Below are 20,600 nucleotides of genomic sequence, written 5' to 3' on the forward strand. Positions count from 1 at the left end.
GCTTACCCTGTATACCTTGGAATTTTGACACAACACATCTGCAGAAATTCTCTGATGACTCAGCAATAGTTGGGTGTACCAAGGGAGGACGGTAGGATGATTACAGGGCCCTGGTGGAGGACTTTGTCAAATGGTGCATGCTGAATCGTTAGCAAGACAAAGGAGATGGTGATGGAATTTAGGAAGACTAAATGGTGCCACAACTCAAAACCAGAGCTAATTATTGACTGCGGGAGGATGAAACTGGAGGTCCATTAGCCAGTCCCTATCAGGGAATCAGAAGTGAAGAGGGTCAGTAACACTGAATTCCTTGGTGTCATCATTTCAGAGGACCTGTTCTGGGTGCAGCAAGTGAGTACCATTACAAAGAATGGCACAGCAGCACCTCCACTTTCTTAGAAGTCTGCGAAGATTTGGCATGTTATCTAAATCTTTGACAAACTTCCATAGATGCATCACACACTGGTATAGGAACATCAATGCTCTTAAATGTAAAAACCTACAAAAAGTAGTGGATACAGCCCTGTCCATCATGGGTAAAGCCTCCCCATCATTGTGCACATCTACAAGGAGCACAGTCTCAGGAAAACAGTCTTCATCATCAAGGACCCTTACCATCCAGACCATGCTCTCTTCTCACTACTGCTGTCGGGAGGGAAGTACAGGAGCCTTGGGTCCCACACCAGCAGGTTGAGGAACAGTTTTAACCCTGCAACCATCAGGCTCCTGAACCAGAGGGGTTAACTTCACCAAGACCTGTTTACATAACCTATGGACTTACTTTCAAGGACTCTACAATTCATGTTCTCAATATGATTATTATTTTGCTTTTCTATTTGTATTTACATAATTCATCATCTTTTTATTTAGCGAAACAGCATGCAATAGGCCCTTCTAGCCTTTTGAGAGACACTGTCCGACAATCCTGATTTAACCCCAAACTAATCACAGGACGATTTACAGTTATCTATTAACCTACCCAATACTGTGGGAGTCTTCACATTTGTGGGACTGTGGAAGGAAACCAGGGACCCGGAGAAAACCCACATATTCCATGAGGAGGATATACACTGACTCCTTGCAGACGGTGTCAGATTTGAACTCCGAAATCTAATGTCCTGGGATGTAATAGTGCCACACTAATCACTGTGCTACATGGCACCCATCATTTTTGCACATTGGTGGTCTTCCCATCTTGTTTTTGAGTAGATTTTCATTGATTCCATTGTATTTCTTTGTACTTACTATGAATGCCCTCGAGAAAATGAATTCCAGGGTAGTATATGGTGACATGCATGCACCTTGATAATAAATTTACTTTGAACTTTAAACTGTCAAGACATAAAAGGCAGAAATTTCATGCAAATAAGTTTACAGACCAAAGATTGAACTCTAATTATCTTTGTTTTCAACACACTATGTTATTCTACATCAAAAAAACTCAAAATTATACAGGAGAGCATCAGATACCAGATTAGATACAAATCAAACAGTTACAGAATGAAGGGTTCTCTGTCACTCACAGAAGCTGACAGGATGAACCTAGCAGAAAGAAGACAGGACATCTTGGACTGGGCCAACCACTCAGAATTAGCACCATATTCTCCCCATTTAACACTTACTGCAAAAATATAATCATGTTGTGACCCTCACCAGAGAGAATTCCCAGCAAACAAACGGGCCTGAGAGATGCAGCTCTAAAGCCTGTTGCTCTCACTAAGTTAATACTGGCTCATGGATGGATCTAAATAAAATTTTGAGGGACTTGGCCATCAACATTAGAAATGTGAATATTTACATATTTAAATATTTCTGATTCTGATTTAATTCTCAGACTTAGACTTTTTTTTAAAAAAATCACATTAAGGTGATTCAAACGATATCAGACCAGTGCTTTTGGGGAAAGAAAGTACCAAGGTACAAACTTCTTTTTTGTTCAGAGTATGCTATACAAGTATACAGTAATTTCCAAATCACCTTTGAGAAGTTGATATCCAAAATACATACATCTGCACAAATAACGATCACCTTCACAGCTACAAGTATTCCTGCATAGTCATGCTCAACTGATAACTGAAGTGGCCTGTGTACATGAGGATGATATAAAACAGATTTCAAGTTCAAATGGAAAGCATTAAGGAATATAGATCAACAAGCAATAAGAGACCTTGAAGGCTTGAAACCAAATAGGATATACAAAGCTGAAGTGAATGACACAAGGCCAAAAAGATGAGAGAAGTCAATAATGGTAGAACTATGTAAACATTTATAAGTCAGCATGTTCTATTGCAAATATATTTCTTTTATATTCATTATCCCTTTCATTGATTTTAAATTTATGCTGGGGTTCATTGAATTCCTCTGCTATCGTGGATACTTAAACTCCATGTATCAAATTGTCATTAGTTATGAAATACCAACAATTTGGCCAAACACCAATGACAACACAACAAAATGTCTAAAACCAGGATGATGTTTCACTTGAAGAGGAAGATGGAGGAGCTCATTCAAGATTACTGCCTCCCTGCTTCTTTGAGAAGGATTTGGGAAAAGCTATACAAGAGGCCATGACAAGTTGCTGCAGTGCATCTGGATGATACACACTATAACCATGGCCCATGGGTTATGGAGGTAATAAATGCACAATTTTGTGAAGAATAGCCCATCAGAACAGCTGGCTGCTTTGCTCTGGGTGATACTGTGTTTCTCAGGTGTTAAATATCCATTCACCCAGCCAAGTGTAGGGCATTATAGCACAAAGCTTATCAGAGTTTTATAGCTGGTGGACAGGCTTTTGAAAGTCAAGTGAGTCATTCACCACAGAATAGTTAGCCTTTCATTAGTTTTAGTAGCCAAAATGGCTGACCTAATTGGATTCACCTGCCAAGGATTTAATCTGGGTCTCCTCACACAACTCTTATCTGGTTTTACAACTAATGACATCTTCAAAAAAGAACCAAGTGAGAACTGTTAACAAAACTAAGCCATGTCAAAATACCTTAACATTTATTCCTCTATCTATTCCTTCATGAACTTGCACCTATGTCCTTTTTGAGAATGTTACACAATTCCAATCTAATCGATTCATTCATTAGCAAAGGTTTGCAATCTGTGGGTACATCATCATCTTTGGAACATCTCCAAGCTATCTTATTTCTCCTTTCATTGGTCTGTATAAGCAACTTCAAGAATATATATGCTATGAGCAATTCCACTTCATCACTATCACATTAAGCCTCTTCTTACCTCAGATTTCTTGAGTTTTTATCCTAATACTCACTCCTGGGTGAGAAGGAATTTCCACCAACTAAATGTCAGGAATATTGAAGTGACCATTTTTGACAGATACCACACAAGTTGTTTAGCTGTCAAATTTATCCCACTGTCTAGGGTTTTCTAGGTCATTGAGTACCTTGGCATCCTATTTGTCATAACACATGGTATGTGTATGACAAGGATTTGGGAAAAGCTGTACAAGAGGCCATACAAGATAGGTCTGGATGCAGGGTTGAGATTTTTGATTGGAGAAAGGTTAACTTTGAGGAAATGCGAAAGGATTTAGGAGGAGTGGATTGGGACAATTTGTTTTATGAGAAGGGTGTAATAGAGAAATGGAGGTCATTTAAAGGTGAAATGTTGAGGGTACAGAATCTTTATGCTCCTGTTAGGTTGAAAGGAAAGGTTAAAAGTTTAAGCAAGCCATGGTTTTAAAGGGATATCAGAAACTTGGTTTGGAAAAAGAGGGATATCTACAATAAATATAGGCAGCATGGAGTAAATGAGGTGCTCGAGGAATATAAAGAATGTAAAAAGAATCTTAAGAAAGAAATTAGAAAAGCTAAAAAAAATACGAGGTTGCTTTGGCAAGTAAGGTGAAAATAAATCCAAAGGGTTTCTACAGCTATATTAATAGCAAAAGGACAGTGAAGGATAAAATTGGTCCCCTTGAGAATCAGAGTGGACAGATATGTGTGGAGCCAAAAGAGATGGGGGGAGATTCTGAACAATTTCTTTTCTTCGGTATTCACTAAGGAGAAGGATATTGAATTGTGTAAGATAAGGGAAACAGGTAGGGAAGTAATGGAATCTATGATGCTTAAAGAAGAGGAAGTACTGGTGCTTTTAAGGAATATAAAAGAAGATAAGAATCCAGGTCCTGACAGGATATTCCCTAGAAAAATTGGATAGGTATTTGGACAGGAAAGGAATGGAGGGTTATGGGCTGAGTGCAGGTCGGTGGGACTAGGTGAGAGTAAGCATTCGGCACGGACTGGAAGGGCCGAGATGGCCTGTTTCCGTGCTGTAATTGTTATATGCTTATATGCCGGTGATAAGAAGCCCGATTCTAATTCTGGTTCCAATTTCACCTCCATGCCATGAACAAACCACTCTTAGTTCATATCACTTCCAGTCTCTACATCTTTCTCAGCTTATCTGCTGCTTTAATATGCATCTATGCTTTTCCCCACTCTAACCTTGATAATTGCAACATTTTCTTGGATCCAACTTTTCACCACCCAAAAACTTGAGCTCATCCAAATTCCTGCTTCCATCACATTAACTGCACCAAGTCCTTTTTATCTTGCACCTGATCTATATTAGCTGCACATTGGCAAGCCCGTGATTTTAAAAGAACCTGGATATTCTTTGCTAATCCCTTCATATTTTACTTTGCCTTGCACTGGAAATCTAGAGATGGCAGTGATGAACCACAGCAACATTCTGTGGGCTGCAGACAATACTTCCAAACATACTTCTAAATATACCACTTTCCAATTACTCTACAATTACTCAATCTGAAGCATGGTAATTTCCCTCTAAGCAATGTAGTTCTAAATCAACTTACTGATCTACAGATTTCACAATTGTCTCAAGGTCTCAGCAACCAGGTACAGCACCTTAAACAGACAAAGGGTCATTGCAATGGCTGAAGTGAGGCAGATGGGAGGGGACTGAAACAGAGAGAGATGAGGCCTCCCTGCCATCCAGCATCTTGCTAGCAAATGTGTAGTTGCTGGAAAACAAAATTGAGGTCTTGAGGGCAAGATTGCTGTATTGGAGAAAAATGAGAGACTGTTGTATTCTATAGCTGAGTGAGACTTGGCTTTCTTCCAGTACACCAGATATAGTGATCTTTGATTTTCAAGGCGGCTTTTCGATTTTCCATATGGACCAAAATGCTGATTCAGAAAATGCAAAAGGTGGGGGTATGTGTTTCATGATAAACTCTTGGTGGTGTTCTGATGTGGCAGTTTCCCCCACCTTGAACAATTCATGGTCAAATGCGGTGCATGCTATTTACCTAGGTAGTTCTCCTCCATAATACTGACCACAGTTTACATACCACCAGCGGCTGACTATGATCAAGTGCTTGAGGTATTGCATGATGCCGTCTCCAAACAAGAAGCAGTTCATCCCAATGTATTTCAAATCATAGTCAGGGACTACAACCAGGCTTGTTTGAAGAAAATCCTGCCCAATAACTATCAGCATATAACCTGTAACACTGGACATCCAAACACACTAGACCACTGTTATACTAGATAAAGAATGCCTACCATTCCATGCCCAGGCAGCATTTCGGTAAATCTGATCACTTGCCTGTACTTCTCCAACCTGCATACAAGCAGAGGCTAAACAGCAAATGTCCAGAGCTGAGGACAACAAAGAGGTGGCCGCAGAAGGCAGAGGAGTGGCTATAGGATTGCTTCCGAGCATTCCGAGTCAGTTAACTAAGCTGTGTTCAAGGACTCATTTATGGATATGATTGTATGCACCATGGTTGTCATGGGCTTTTTTGTGTGTCCTCACAAAATCATTCAGAGTCTTCCCCAATTAAAAGTCCTGAATGAACCATGAGATGTGCATTCAAGTGTGGCGACCAAGAAAGTTAGAAGAGGTCCAGCTACAATCTCTGGAAAGCCATCTCACAGGCAAAGTGGCAAATCTGGACCAAACATGAATCAAAGGATGCTCAACAGTTGTGGCAGCTCTTAAATACTATCACCTCTTATAAAGTTAAATCAAATGATATAGGTGACAGCAGGGCTCCGTTCCCAGGTGAGCTCAATGCCTTCTATGCTAGCTTTGACCATCAAAACTCTGGGGAAGCATCACGCACTCCCACAGTCCCCAATAATCCTATGATTTCAGTCTTTGAGGCTGACTTACGAGCAGTGAATCCATGAAACCATGAAAAGGGTGAACCCATGAGAAACATCTAGCTGAGAGGTCTGGCCAAGTACTAAGGACCTGTGCTGATCAATTGGCTGGAGTGTTCACTGAGATCTTTAACCTCATGCTTCAGTAGTCTGGGGTACCCACCTGCTTCAAGCGACTTCAACTATACACCGGTGCCCAAGAAGAACATGGTAACCTGCCTTAATGACAATCGCCCAGTAGCACTTACATCCACAGTGACAAAGTGTTTTGAGAGGTTGGTGATGAAGCATATCAACTCCTGCCCGAGAAGCATCTTAGATCCACTCCAATTTGCCTACTGGAGAGAAAGGTCCACAGTAGATGATATCTGTATGCTCTTCACTCAACCCTAAAACACCTGGACAGCAAAGATGCATACATCAGGATGCTCTTTATCAACTACAGCTCAGCATTTGATACCAACATCTCCTCAAAACTAATCAATAAGCTCCTAGACTTTGGCCTCAATATTTCCTTATGTAATTGGATCCTCAAATTCCTCACTTGCTGACTCCAGCTATTTAGAATTACTAACATCTCCTCCACAATCTCCATCAGCACAGGTGCACCAACAAGGCTATGTGCTTAGCCCCTTGCTCCACTCACTGAACACTTATGACTGTGTGGCTAACCATAGGTCCAATGCCATATTCAAGCTTGCTAACTACACCACTGTTGCAGGCCACATCAAAGATGGTAACGAATCAGCATATAAAAAGGAAATTGAAAATCTGGCTGAGTGGTACCATAACAACAACCTATTATTCACCATCAACAACACCAAGAAGTTGATTATTGACTTTAGGAGCAGGAAACCAGAGGTCCATGAGCTAGTCCTCATTGGAGCATCAAAGGTGGAGAGGCTCAGCAACTTTAAGTTCCTCAGTGTTATTATTTCAGAGGACCTGTCCTGGCCCCAGCACACAAGTGCGATTATGAAGAAAGCATGGCAGCTCCTCTGTCCTTTGGAGTTTGTGAAGATACAGCATGACATCTAAACCTTTGACTAACTTCTACAGAGGTGTAGTGGAGAGAATATTGACCGACTGCATCACAACCTTGTACGGAAACACAAATGCCCTTGAATGGAAAATCCTACAAAATGTAGTGGAAATGGCCCAGTCCATCACGGGTAAAGGCCTCCACACCATTGAGCACATCTACATGAAATACTGTTGCAGGAAAACAGCATCCATCATTAGGGATCCTACCACCTAGCACTTATTTTCTTCTCTCTGCTGCCATCAGGAAGAAGGTACACGAGCCTCAGGACTCACATCATCAGGTTTGGTGACAGTTGCTACCCCTCAGCCATCAGGCTCTTGAACCAATGGTGATTAACTTTACTTAACTTCCCTTGCCCCATCATTGAAATGTTCCCACAACCAAAGGACTCACTTTCAAGAACTCTTCATCTCATGTTTTAAATATTTATTTATTGTTTCTTTGTTTTTTCATATTTGCATAGTTGGCTTTTGTACACTGGTTGAATGCCCAAGTTGATGCAGTCTTTCATTGATATTGCTATTGGTATTATTCTTTGGGTTTGTTGAGTATGCTGCAAGAAAATGAATCTCAGGGTTGTATACTTTAATTGCAAACAGTGTTATTTTAATATTTCCTAGTAAAGTTACATTGTCACCAAATTGATTAAAGTTTATGTTAGAACAGGAGCACAGCCGATGAATGATATTGGGTGAACTGGCTTTGAAACAAATTGTAGTTTGTCTGACTCAGTCAGATGTGGCCCATAAATAAATGATTTCCTGCTTTGGGGGCACGGATCCAGTTTAAAAGTTGAGTATATTATAATAGGGTCAGGGGTCTTCAATATTAATTTAAATGATCAGAGATGCATTTGCAAACCAGAAACCAGATTCTGATCTGGGCTAGGTCAAATTATCTAGCAAAAAAAAAAAATCATAAAAATTTTCGGATCTCCCCCTCCCGCTCACACGTTCAAATTTCCTACTAGCTCGTCTTTTAGTTAGTCCTGACGAAGGGTCTCGGCCCAAAACGTTGACTGTACCTCCTCCTAGAGATGCTGCCTGGCCTGCTGCGTTCACCAGCAACTTTTGTGTGTGTTGCAAATAAAATTTATAGCTCCTTGGGCTAGAGTTGGGTTTATACTAGCTGTGGTTAAACTGGATTTTAATTGGGTACTGGGGCCAGTTAGCACACTGTCAATTCCACAGACTTAATGATTCATTTACATTGCGGTTGATCTTTAACTTAACTCAATAGACCCTACTTCCTCAATACCTTTGATTGACAAAAGCTTATTAGTCTCAGGATTAAAGTTAACAATTGTCAATTACAAAAGAACTTTTCAAATGTTTAAAAATGCAAACATGAGGAATTCTGCAGATGCTGGAAATTCAGGCAACACACATCAAAGTTGCTGGTGAACGCAGCAGGCCAGGCAGCATCTCTAGGAAGAGGTACAGTTGACGTTTCGGGCCGAGACCCTTCATCAGGACTAACTGGAGAAAGAGCTAGTAAGAGATATGAAAATGGGAGGGGGAGGGGGAGATCCAAAATGATAGGAGAAGACAGGAGGGGGAGGGATGGAGCCAAGAGCTGGACAGGTGATTGGCAAAAGGATATGAGAGGATCATGGGACAGGAGCCCTTAGCGAGAAAGAAAAGGGGGGGGGAACCCAGAGGATGGGCAAGGGGTATATTGAGAAGGACACAGGGAGAAAAAGGAGAGAGAGAAAAAGAATGTGTGTATATACATAAATAACGGATGGGGTACGAGGGGGAGGTGGGGGCATTAGCAGAAGTTTGAGAAGTCAATGTTAATGCCATCAGGTTGGAGGCTACCCAGACAGAATACAACACCTTATATCATCAACATGATCCTCTCATACCCCTTTTGCCAATCACCTGTCCAGCTCTTGGCTCCATCCCCCTCCCCCTCCCCCTCTCAAATCTCTTCACCAGCAACTTTGATGTGTGTTGTTTCAAATGTTTAACACACTTCGCATTCAGGAATGGTTCAAAATTCACCTCCACAAGATTTAGCACTAATATTCACATTGAGCACCAAGCCCCAGAATTCCCTAACCAGTGGAAATAACTGCTACCTCCTTCACCAATTCCCTTAATTTCTTGAAATTTTCAATTAAATCACCACTTCGTCTTTAAACTTTCATGTTGTGTAAACCTAGTTTTTATTTAACCCCCAATTGAACCTTTGCACTCCAGATAACATTCTCAAAATCATTTTAAAATAAAGATTCATTTTTGATATATTGTGGTCATTGGAAAAGGCAGCAGTTATTGCTCATACCCAATTGCCTAAGGTGATGATGTACATTCTGGAAACACTGCATTTCTTCTTATGAGGATGCTACCAGAGATTTGTTAGGTATGGGAGTTCAAGGATTTAGGACTTCTGAGTGAAGAGTCAAGATAGTGGGCAACTTGGAGTGAAACCTACAAAACCTGGGGTGTTTCCATGAGCCTTTCCATGGTGGTAGAGTTCAATAATTTGGAAGATGCAATTAAAACACTTTTGCAAGTGATTATAGTGCATTTTGCAGATTGTTTCATAGCAGGAGTACACTGGATGGTGGGGAAAAAAATTATTTTCCGGGTATTGGATGTGGTAACAAACAGTAAGCTACCAGCTCTCCCAATACACATGTATGAGCTCCCATATACACTGCTAAATTTAAATGAAAACAAGACTTAGGAAAAAGCATTTACATGTAACCTCTTAGCATTAATCAGATACCATTGCCTCTTCAGAACCATGCATTGCACTGTGGAGATGTGACTACCATGTAGAGTGATTTTGTGCATTTTCTTATGGTGAAATTTGAATTATAGACATCTAAAAGTAAGGATCCTACTTTTAATCCAGGGTCTAGCCTATACTTTGAACTAAGTAGCATTAAGCACCATCAGAGCAGCACTCCTTCAAACAAGTGGAACCATTTGGGATCATGAAGTTTGTGAAGTTACCATTACTAGGGAGAAGGTTCTTGGGAAACTGAAAGGTCTGAAGGTAGATAAGTCATATGGCCCAGATGGTGTACACTCCAGAGTTCTGAAAGGGGTGGCTAAAGAAATCATGGAGGCATTAATAATAATCAAGAATCACTAGATTCTGGATACTGGTAAATTGCAAATCACACACCATTCTTTAAGAAGGGAGCGAGGCAGAATAAAGGCAACTATAGACCAGTCAATCTGACCCTAGTGGGTGGGAAGATGTTGGAGTCAGTCGATTGTCAATTGTTAAGAATGTGGTTTTGTGGTACTTGGAGGCAAGTTATAAAATAGGCCATAGTCAGCGTGGTTTGCTCAAGGGAAAATCTTGTCTGACGAATATGTTGGAATTCTGTGTGGAAATAATAAGTAGGATAGACAAAGGAGAATCGGTTGATGTTGTGTTCTTGGGTTTTCAGAAGGCCTTAGACAAGCTGCCACACATGAGGCTGCTTAACAAGCTATGGGCCCATGGCATTACTTGATAAGATTCTAGTATGGATAAAGCAGTGGCTGATTGGCAAGAAGCAAAGAGCGGGAATAACGGGAGCCTTTTCTGATTGGCTGCCAGTGACTAGTGGTGTTCCACAAGGGTCTATTTAGGGACAGATTCTTTTCATGTTATATGTCAATGATTTGGATGATGGAATTGATGGCTTTACTGCAAAGTTTGCAGACAATATGAAGATAGGTGGAGGACCAGGTAGTTTTGAGAAAACAGGAAGGCTACAGAAGGACTTAAGACAGATTAGGAGAATAGGCAGAGAAATGGCAGATGGAATACAGCGACGGGAGTGTAAAATTATGCACTTTCATAGAAGAAACTATCTTCTAAAAATGGAGAGAAGGTACATAAATCTGATGTGCAAACAGACTTGGGAATCCTTGTACAGGATTCCATAAAGGTTAATTTGCAGGTTAAGACTGTGGTGAGGAAGCCAAATGCGATGTTAGCATTGATTTCAAGAGGACTAGAATATAAAAGCAAGGATGTCACATTCAGACTTTATAAAGCAGTGGTGAGGCCTCACTTGTGAGCAGTTTTGTGCCTCTTATCTCAGAAAGGATGTGCTGAAACTGGAGAGGGACAAAGCAGGTTTAGAAAAATGGTTCCAGGATTAAACAAAAGGCTTGTCACATGAAGAGCATTTGTTGGCTCTAGGCCTGTATTCACTGGAACTTAGAAGAATGAGGGGTGACTTCATTGAACCCTATAGAATGGTGAAAGGCCTTGACAGAGTGGATGTGGAGAGGATGTTTCCTATGGTGGGAGTGTCTAAGACCAAAGGGCACAGCCTCAGAATACAGGGGTGTCTTTTTAGAACAGAGGAAGAGGTATTTCTTTAGCCATAGAGTGGTGAATCTGTGGAATTTGTTGCCATAGGCAGCTGTGGAGGCCAAGTCTTTATGTACGTTTAAGGTAGATGCTGATAGTTTCTTGATTGATCCGGGCAGGAAGGGTTATGGGGAGAAGGCAGGAGGTTGGGGCTGAGAGAAGTATTGGATCAGCCTTGATAAAATGGCGAAGCAGACTATGGGCCAAATGGCCTAATTCTGCTCTAATATCTTATAGTCTTAATCCAACTCATTCTTGAAAGTGGTAAGGTTTTGGGTGTCAGAAGACAAAGTACTGAAGAGATAAGAATGGAAGACTTGACATTATAATGAAAGATCTTTTGTGAAATTGTTGAGAATGGTCAAATCAAGGATACTGCTCATAGGTTCTTCAGCAGCAACATCCTCGGTTGAGATAACTGACTTCTGACCACCCTCTCCCATGAAACATTGGAGTGCTACTGCCCTGGTTTTCATTAAGTTTATTTTAACAGAGTTCTTTAAAAGTGCTCTGGTCAAATCCCGCCTTACTCTCAACCAGCCTTTGGAACACTAATTCACAGGAATTGCATCACTGCATGGTTAGTGTATGGTGTTCAATGGGATAAAGTTTAGAATATGTCCTTTCGAATGGTCTTGACCGTATCTCTCTAGCCAAAGTCCCAACCGAGATATTGCTGCCTCACTTTGTTTGCCTTCAGGATTTGTCTGACGTATGATGACATCATAACTTTCCCTTCATTGATCACAGCACTTGAGGCTGGACTTGAACAATAGTGATTGCAGTGGCCGTTAATTCATAACAAAAATAAGACCATAAGACCCACAAGATTTAGGAGCAGAAATAGGCCAGTTGGCCCAATGAGTGTGCTCTGCTAGTTCATCATGACTGCTCTGTCACCCTCTCAGCTCCAATCTCCTTCATGAATCTATCAACATCTGCCTTAAATATACATAAAGACTTGGCCTCCACAGCTGCCTGTGGCAACGAATCCCACAGATTCACCACTCTCTGGCTAAAGAAATTCCTCCTCATCTTTGTTCTAAAAGGACGTCCCTCTATTCTGAGGTTGTGTGCTCTGGCCTTAACTCTCCCACAATAGGAAATATCCACTCCACATACACTCTGTCGAGGACTTTCAACATTCAATAGTTTTCAATGAGGTCACCCCTCATTCTTCTGAATTCTAGTCAATACAGGCCCACAGCCATCACAGCCTTTCAATTGCAGAATCATTTTTGTGAACTTCCTTTGAACCTTTTCCAATGTCAGCACATCCTTTCTTAGATAAGGGGCCCAAAACTGCTCACAATACTCCAAGTAAAGCCTCACTAGTACTTTATAAAGCCTCAACATTTATTGCTTGCTTTTATATTCTAGATCTCTTGAAATGAATGCTAACATTGCACTTCCTCACCACAGACTCAACTTGCAAATTAACCTCAAGGGAATCCTGTACAAGGACTCCCAAGTCCCTTTGCACCTTAGATTTCTGAATTTTCTCTCCATTTAGAAAATAGTCTACTCTTATTTCTTCTACCAAACATCATGACCATACACTTCCCAGCATTGTATTCTATTTGTCATTTCTTTATCCGTTCTCCTAACCTGTCTGTCCTCCTGTAGCCTCTCGCTTACTCAAAACTACCTGCCCCTCCACCTACCTTCATATCATCTGCAAACTTTGCCCTAAAGCTATCAATTCCATTAACCAAGTCATTGACATGCAATGTAAAAAGAAGCGATCCCAACACAGACCCCTGTGGAACACCACAAGTCATTGGCAGCCAACCAAAAAAGGCTCAATTTATTCCCACTTTTTGCTCCTGCCAATCAGCTACTGCATAATCCATGCTAGTGTTTTTTCTATAATACCATGGGGTCTTAACTTGTTAAGCAGCATTATGTGTGGCACCTTGCCAAAGGCCTACTGGAAAACCAAGTACACAACATCCACCAATTCTCCTTGGCATGAAAATAGCAGAAACAGACCAAATGAAAAAGAAGTGCAGATAGTTTTGTGTGGAGTGTCTGAAATATGGATTTATATCAGCACCAAGTAACCAACAGCAGCCAATGTGTCTGTTGTGTGAAAAAGTTTTTTCAAATGAGGCAATGAAACTGTCCAGGCTACTTGAACATTTGAAGGGGAAACACACTGATCAAGCAAACAAGGCTATGGCTTATCTTCAGTCACTTTGTGTAAATTTCAGAAACAGAAAACACTTTAAAACATGTTTACTAGCACCTCACAACAAAACAGTGATTGTCTGCATGCTTCCTACAACATTTCAATGCTTATTGCTAATCTGGAAATCCCCATGCAACTGGAGGAGAACTGATTCTGCCAGCAGTAAGGGAGGTTCTGAGTACAGTTTTGTATAAGTCATCAGACCAAATAATTAAAGTGATTCTGCTCAGCGACAACTTTGTTCAAAGACAAATAGATGAAATATCTGAAAATGTGGAAGACACATTGTGCAATGTACTTAGGACAATAGTATTTGTTCTACAGTTGGAGCAGTCAACTTTGCCTGGAAATTAACCTTGGTTTCTGGGTTATATTTACTTCATAAAAGATGAAAGTGAGTTGTTATTTACAAGGGACCGAGAAACTGATATGATGGGGGAGTCAATATTTCAGGTTGTTGAGCAATGTTTTCAAAGGGAATGGCATTCCACTCACCAACATTCTTGCTTGTGCAACAGATGGGGCACCATCAATGACAGGATGCCACCAAGGGGTTATTACTTTCTTGAAAAAAGTAAGATGTTCTTTATTGCCTTTCCAACATCATATTTAGTGGAGTGCGGTGTCAGTACAGTTGCCGAACTTCTTTCAAAGCAACAAAGCAAACTGCAAATTACTGTATGTGGGATCTGAGATTCCTTCTGATTGATACTCAGCCTGATGTTGAGAAGCTGCTGTCACTGCACCAAGCCCATCCATCTCATTGAAAGGAGAAAGTAGTGAAAAGCTGGACTACTAATGTGCACACTAAAATTGTTGATGAAAATAATTTTACTGTAATTATATTTAAAAATGATTTATAGTTTTATGTAACATCCGGGAAGAGATAGGGGATGCTGGGGATATAGTCTGGGAGGCAATGGGGCAGTAACCCAAAAAGGTTTGGGAACCACTGCACCACTCCTGCCCGCCATCTTGCATTCTAGATACAAAAGTCAGCACTCCATTATCCTTTGTCAGGTTTCATGCTCAGTTTGAAGAAACTAAACTGGAATTAATCAAAGTTTTACCAAACTCAAAATATTAACAAGCACACTTGCAGTTGGTAGAAAGTAAGTTACCCCCAGAACAAATTATCAACAGCTAAATGAACAAGGCAAACTGCTTAGGTGGTTAAATTTTATTGCTTTGAAAACAGGTGGTATTTGTCATCTTATGGAAATAGTATGTATTATGCTTGGCTAGAAATTAAAATGCTAAGGTACTGGTATTTATACACCACACAAGCCTACTTCCATACACAATTACAGTAACCTCTCATTTTCTCCAGTGCTTATTCTCCTTCAATCTACTTTTCAAAGTTTCTCTGAATTACTTCCTGTGGTAAAATATTTTAGATATCTACCACTCTTCTGGGCAATACTTTCTCCTGAATCATGAACATTTTGTACCTATTGTTTCTAACTTTAAATCTTTTACACTGGTAGTCAACTATTCACTATATTAACTCTGTTACTCTCTTCTATACACTTCCTTTGTCGGAAACATTGCCAATCTCTTCTCCAGTAAAGCTCTCCCAGCTTTTAAGCTTTTCAGTAAGAGTGCATTTTTCTTACACTATCCTTAACGTATTCACATCTTTCTTGAAGTTTTCAGAATACTTTATTTCAATTATCTACCCCAATGCAACACATTTAATTTCACATGTTAAGTTTCCAATTTGTAGAATAAAAATATAAATTTCCTCATATTTCAACTGCAGCAAAACTGGGAAAGAGTGAACGTATTTATCCTTGCAGCTTTGCAACTGTTTGCTGTTTATTTGGTAATTGAGATTAACAAATTAATTACTTCTGTTACACTGAATTTACAAAGCAGTAAATGCTGTAGTTTTCAATACAATTATAAGGTATTGCCTCAAACAATATTAACTTAACCATTCTAATAAATATTGCTAAAATTAGAATCAAAGACCCATTACTATTTCCACTTGCAAGTCTGAAATGCTTGTGACAGGAACCAAATTAGTAATCACAAATCTTTTTCCAATCAGATCTTGGGTCTAATATGCAATACATCTGAAGTGTAATAATAACAGTAATGATCAATAAAACAAGGCAATGAAACAATGATAATTTAAACAAGGGAAATAAAAGCAAGTTATATCTAAAAAGCAACTCAAACTGATGCTCATCTTTTTAAACACCTGGAAACTATCCATATGCACAGTTTTCTAAATTACAACTATTCCTAACCCAATAGTTTTGCCATGCTATTTCTTAATACCAGATGTCCTGATTTTCTCAATGAAAATGTTAAACAATGTCATACAAATTTCAAGTGAGAAAAGAAAATTGAAATGACAATGCCTTACCCTTCCTACCGGTGAACCACAGCATACAGTGACGAAACATGACAAAAAGCTGGTCAAATTAGCAATAAAATCAGGAAGAGAATGCAATGATGGCACATAAATGAAGAGACAAATAATGCCAGTGGAAGAAATTGTAGGTTTGCAGAACACAAGTCTCCACCTTAAAGACAAATGCTGCTTTCAGCTTTCCCGTTAATGCACATCTGCAGTACTCAGTTGAGGCACAACCCTGCTTGGCTTGGTCACTGCCCTGCCAGTGCTGCCAGTCCTCTGGCTGTACAGCAGCAGTTAAAAGAGCATTAAGCAGTTCATAAAATTGTAAACAGATAACAGGATCGTTCTTCTCTACATAACTTCTCCTTTATTTTTTTTTACATAGTATCCAAAAATCAGGTGAAGATGGATCCTCATTTAACATGGTTTTAATGTAGTTGCAAAATACCTAGTATTTAACCTGTTAAATAATCAAGTTCTAGAATATTCAGTCTCATGCATGCTTCACATGGTCTGTTAAAATACATATTCATGCACAAAATTTCAAGTGCCTGCTTTCATTCAACATCTCCACAGTCAAAGTACTTTCAGCCCTTCAAATGCATGTTGGAATCGCTCTGCTCTCACCTTGAAAATGGAATGTCTTCTGATCCACAGTGACTGTGAAGGTGCTGTCATCCTCATCGTCTATACCAATCACAGCTCCCTGTGAAAGAGAGACCAAAAAGTCTGGTGAAGCAAGCAGTGACATCACCAGCTCACTGCACAGTAATGTTCAGAACCCAAATGCGAGAGAATCCAAACAATGCAAAAAACAACATACAGTATGCATCGATCTTTCCCATGGGATTTTATAGAAAATCCCCTACAATCTGAAACTTGCAAGCATTTTGTTTTCTAAAGGGAAAATGCTTAACACTGCTACAAGAAATTCATCAGATGCACTGCAGATTTTATAAACACATTTGTCACCAATAAAAGCATAGTCAATACATTTCAAACACTAGCTTTGAAAGAAAAGCTGAACAAATTAGTCAACATTCCTGCAATTATGCACAAGTATTTTTAAAATTAAATATTACAAAAATATGAAAACTTCCCACTGAATTCAAGGTTTCTGCAAATGATCTCCAGCATTCTTCCCCCCCCCCACCCCCACCCGCTCTTGGCAGACATTCAATGATGATCTATATTAACATAACATACATTTTCAGAAAATGTTAATAATTATTGTGCTGGACAGCAGTTTCCAAAGGTCGGCTAATCAAAATTACATTAATTTTTTATACTGGGTAACTCCATCTTTACTGCAATGACCAAATATTATATAGAAGCATGTTAACGTGCATTTTAAATAAATTTTACATACTGATAAAAGGTTAAAAACCAAGTAAAAACAGCCTGGGTTAACAAAAGAATCCTGAATAGTTTGCATGCAAAATATTCTCTTTACATACACCTCCTGACTACTGCACTCATTTTTATGTTGGTTTGTATCAAATTTCCATAATCTGCTTTTTAATTATATTTTTAAGCTCGTTCTCCTCAAACATGTGACATCAAAAAAGAATCTGAATTATACAGTGCAACATATAAACTTACCCATTGCTTTTGCAAGAATTATGCCAACTATTCTAAATAGTCTTACTGTCAGGGTGTTAAGTCAAGCGACTGAATTTATAAGCGTCAAATGATTGTCACCAGGATAAGTCAGCTTGCGCTTGAGAGCCAGTAGAGGAAGAAATTGGAGAAGTCAATTAGGGAACCAGTGAGAGCACAAATTCAGGCTTATACACATGAACAGTATTTGAAGCCAATTGTCACAAATTCATTTGTTACCATTCTGTTTAACAGTGATCATCATCTTCTGTGGAATATTAACAATGCAGTACATAGTATTGATATTTCTGTATATAATCAAGCAGGGGTAAGTGGCCCTCCTGAAAATATGTAATCTCTGCATGTATACTGAAAACACTTTACCTTAAATTTCCTTTACCTGGGTTAATCTACTCACTAATAAGCCAGTTGTCTTGGTACATGTTGGTACCAATGACATAGATAGGACAAAGGATGAGGTCCTGAAGAGAGATTTCCAGGAGTTAGGAAGGAAGCTGAGAAGCAGGACCTCCAGGGTAGTAATCTTGGGATTGCTACCTGTGCCACGTGCTAGCGAGGGCAAGAATAGTAGGATCAGGCAAATGAATGCGTGGCTGAGAGACTGGTGTAGGGGGCAGGGCTTCAGATTCTTGGATAATTGGGATCTCTTCTGGGGGAAGTATGACCTGTTCAAAAAGGACAGGTTACACCTGAACCCGAAGGGGACCAATATCCTGGCGGGAAAGTTTAATAGAGCTGTCAGGGAGGGTTTAAACTAATTTGGCAGGGGGATGGGAACCAGAATGACAGAGCAGAGGAAGGGGAAAACAGAAATAAATCTAAGATAGTGAGCAGTAAAGATGTCAGGAACGACAGGTAGGTGATGGGGCAAATTTGTAGCCATTGGGATCAGTTGCAGTGCAATAAAGTTACAGTGAAATCAAAGCGAAAAGTACCAAATACTGGTCTTAAGGTGTTATACTTAAATGCACGCAGCATAAGGAATAAGGTGGATGATCTTGTCGTACAGCTACAGATTGGCAGGTATGATATTGTGGCCATCACTGTGACCTGGCTAAAGGATGCGCATCTCTGGGAGCTGAACGTCCAAGGATACACAGTGTATCGGAAGGATAGGAAGCTAGGCAGAGGGGGAGGCATGGCTTTTTTGGTAAGAAATAATATTAAATCATTAGGAGGAGGTGATATAGGATCGGAAGGTGCAGAATCTTTATGGGTTGAGCTATGAAATTGCAGGGGTAAAAGGACCCTGATGGCAGTTATTTATAGGCGTCCAAACAGCTGCAGGGATGTGGACTACAAATTATAACAGGAAATAGAAAAGGCTTATCAGAAGGGCAGTGTTATGATAATTGTGGGGGATTTTAACATGCGAGTGGATTGGGAAAATCAGGTCAGCACTGGATCTCAAGAGAGAGAATTTGTAGAATGTCTGCGAGATGGCTTTTTGGAACAGCTTGTTGTTGAGCCAACTAGGGGATCGGCTGTACCGGATTGGGTATTGTGTAATGAACCGGAGGTGATTAGAGAGATTGAAGTGAAGGAACCCTTAGGAAGCAGTGATCATAACATGATTGAGTCCACGGTGAAATTTGAAAAAGAGAAGCCGAAATCTGATGTGTCGGTATTTCAGTGGAGTAAAGGAAATTACAGTGGCATGAGGGAGGAACTGGCCAAAGTTGACTGGAAAGGGACACTGGAGGGAAAGACAGCAGAGCAGCAGTGGCTGGAGTTTATGCAAGAAGTGAGGAAGGTGCAAGACAGGTATATTCCAAAAAAGACGAAATTTTCGAGTGGAAAAAGGATGCAACCATGGTTGACAAGAGAAGTCAAAGCCAAAGTTAAAGCAAAGGAGAGGGCGTACAAGGAAGCAAAAATTAGTGGGAAGACAGAGAATTGGGAAGTTTTTAAAACCTTACAAAAGGAAATCAAGAAGATCATTAAGAGGGAAAAGATTAACTATGAAAGGAAGCTAGCAAATAACAAAGAGGATACTAGAAGCTTTTTCAAGTATATAAAGAGTAAAAGACAGGTGAGAGTAGACATAGGACCGATAGAAAATGATGCTGGAGAAATTGTAATGGGAGATAAGGAGATGGCAGAGGAACTGAACGAGTATTTTGCATCAGTCTTCATTGAAGAAGACATCAGCAGTATACTGGACACTCAAGGGTGGCAGGGAAGAGAAGTGTGCGCAGTCACAATTACAACAGAGAAAGTACTCAGGAAGCTGAATAGTCTAAAGGTAGATAAATCTCCTGGACCAGATGGAATGCACCCGCGTGTTCTGAAGGAAGTAGCTGTGGAGATTGCGGAGGCATTAGCGATGATCTTTCAAAAGTCGATAGATTCTGGCATGGTTCCGGAGGACTGGAAGATTGCAAATGTCACTCCGCTATTTAAGAAGGGGGCAAGGAAGCAAAAAGGAAATTATAGACCTGTTAGCTTGACATCGGTGGTTGGGAAGTCGTTAGAGTCGATTGTCAAGGATGTGGTTACAGAGTACCTGGAGGTATATGACAAAATAGGCAGAACTCAGCATGGATTCCTTAAAGGAAAATCCTGCCTGACAAACTTATTACAATTTTTTGAGGAAATTACCAGTAGGCTAGACAAGGGAGATGCAGTGGATGTGGTATATTTGGATTTTCAGAAGGCCTTTGACAAGGTGCCACACATGAGGCTACTTAACAAGATAAGACCCCATGGAATTACAGGAAAGTTACATATGTGGATAGAGCGTTGGCTGATTGGCAGGAAACAGAGAGTGGAAATAAAAGGATCCTATTCTGGTTGGCTGCCGGTTACCAGTGGTGTCCCACAGGGGACCGTGTTGGGGCCGCTTCTTTTTACATTGTACATCAACGAATTGAATTATGGAATAGA

General features: G+C 40.1%; 1 protein-coding gene across 2 annotated transcripts in view; it reads right to left on the reverse strand.

Annotated features, from left to right (window-relative positions):
• osbpl9 (oxysterol binding protein-like 9) overlaps positions 1 to 20,600 on the reverse strand; it is a 201,180-nt gene that overhangs the window by 144,979 nt on the left and 35,601 nt on the right. For both annotated transcript variants that reach the window (XM_072273759.1, XM_072273758.1), the window contains exon 3: positions 16,722 to 16,800. In XM_072273759.1, coding sequence (XP_072129860.1) covers positions 16,722 to 16,800 — 79 coding nt within the window. The remainder of the gene's footprint in view (positions 1 to 16,721; positions 16,801 to 20,600) is intronic.

Source organism: Mobula birostris, chromosome 12 (assembly GCF_030028105.1).
Source record: "Mobula birostris isolate sMobBir1 chromosome 12, sMobBir1.hap1, whole genome shotgun sequence".
In the NCBI taxonomy this organism is placed as follows: domain Eukaryota; kingdom Metazoa; phylum Chordata; class Chondrichthyes; order Myliobatiformes; family Myliobatidae; genus Mobula; species Mobula birostris.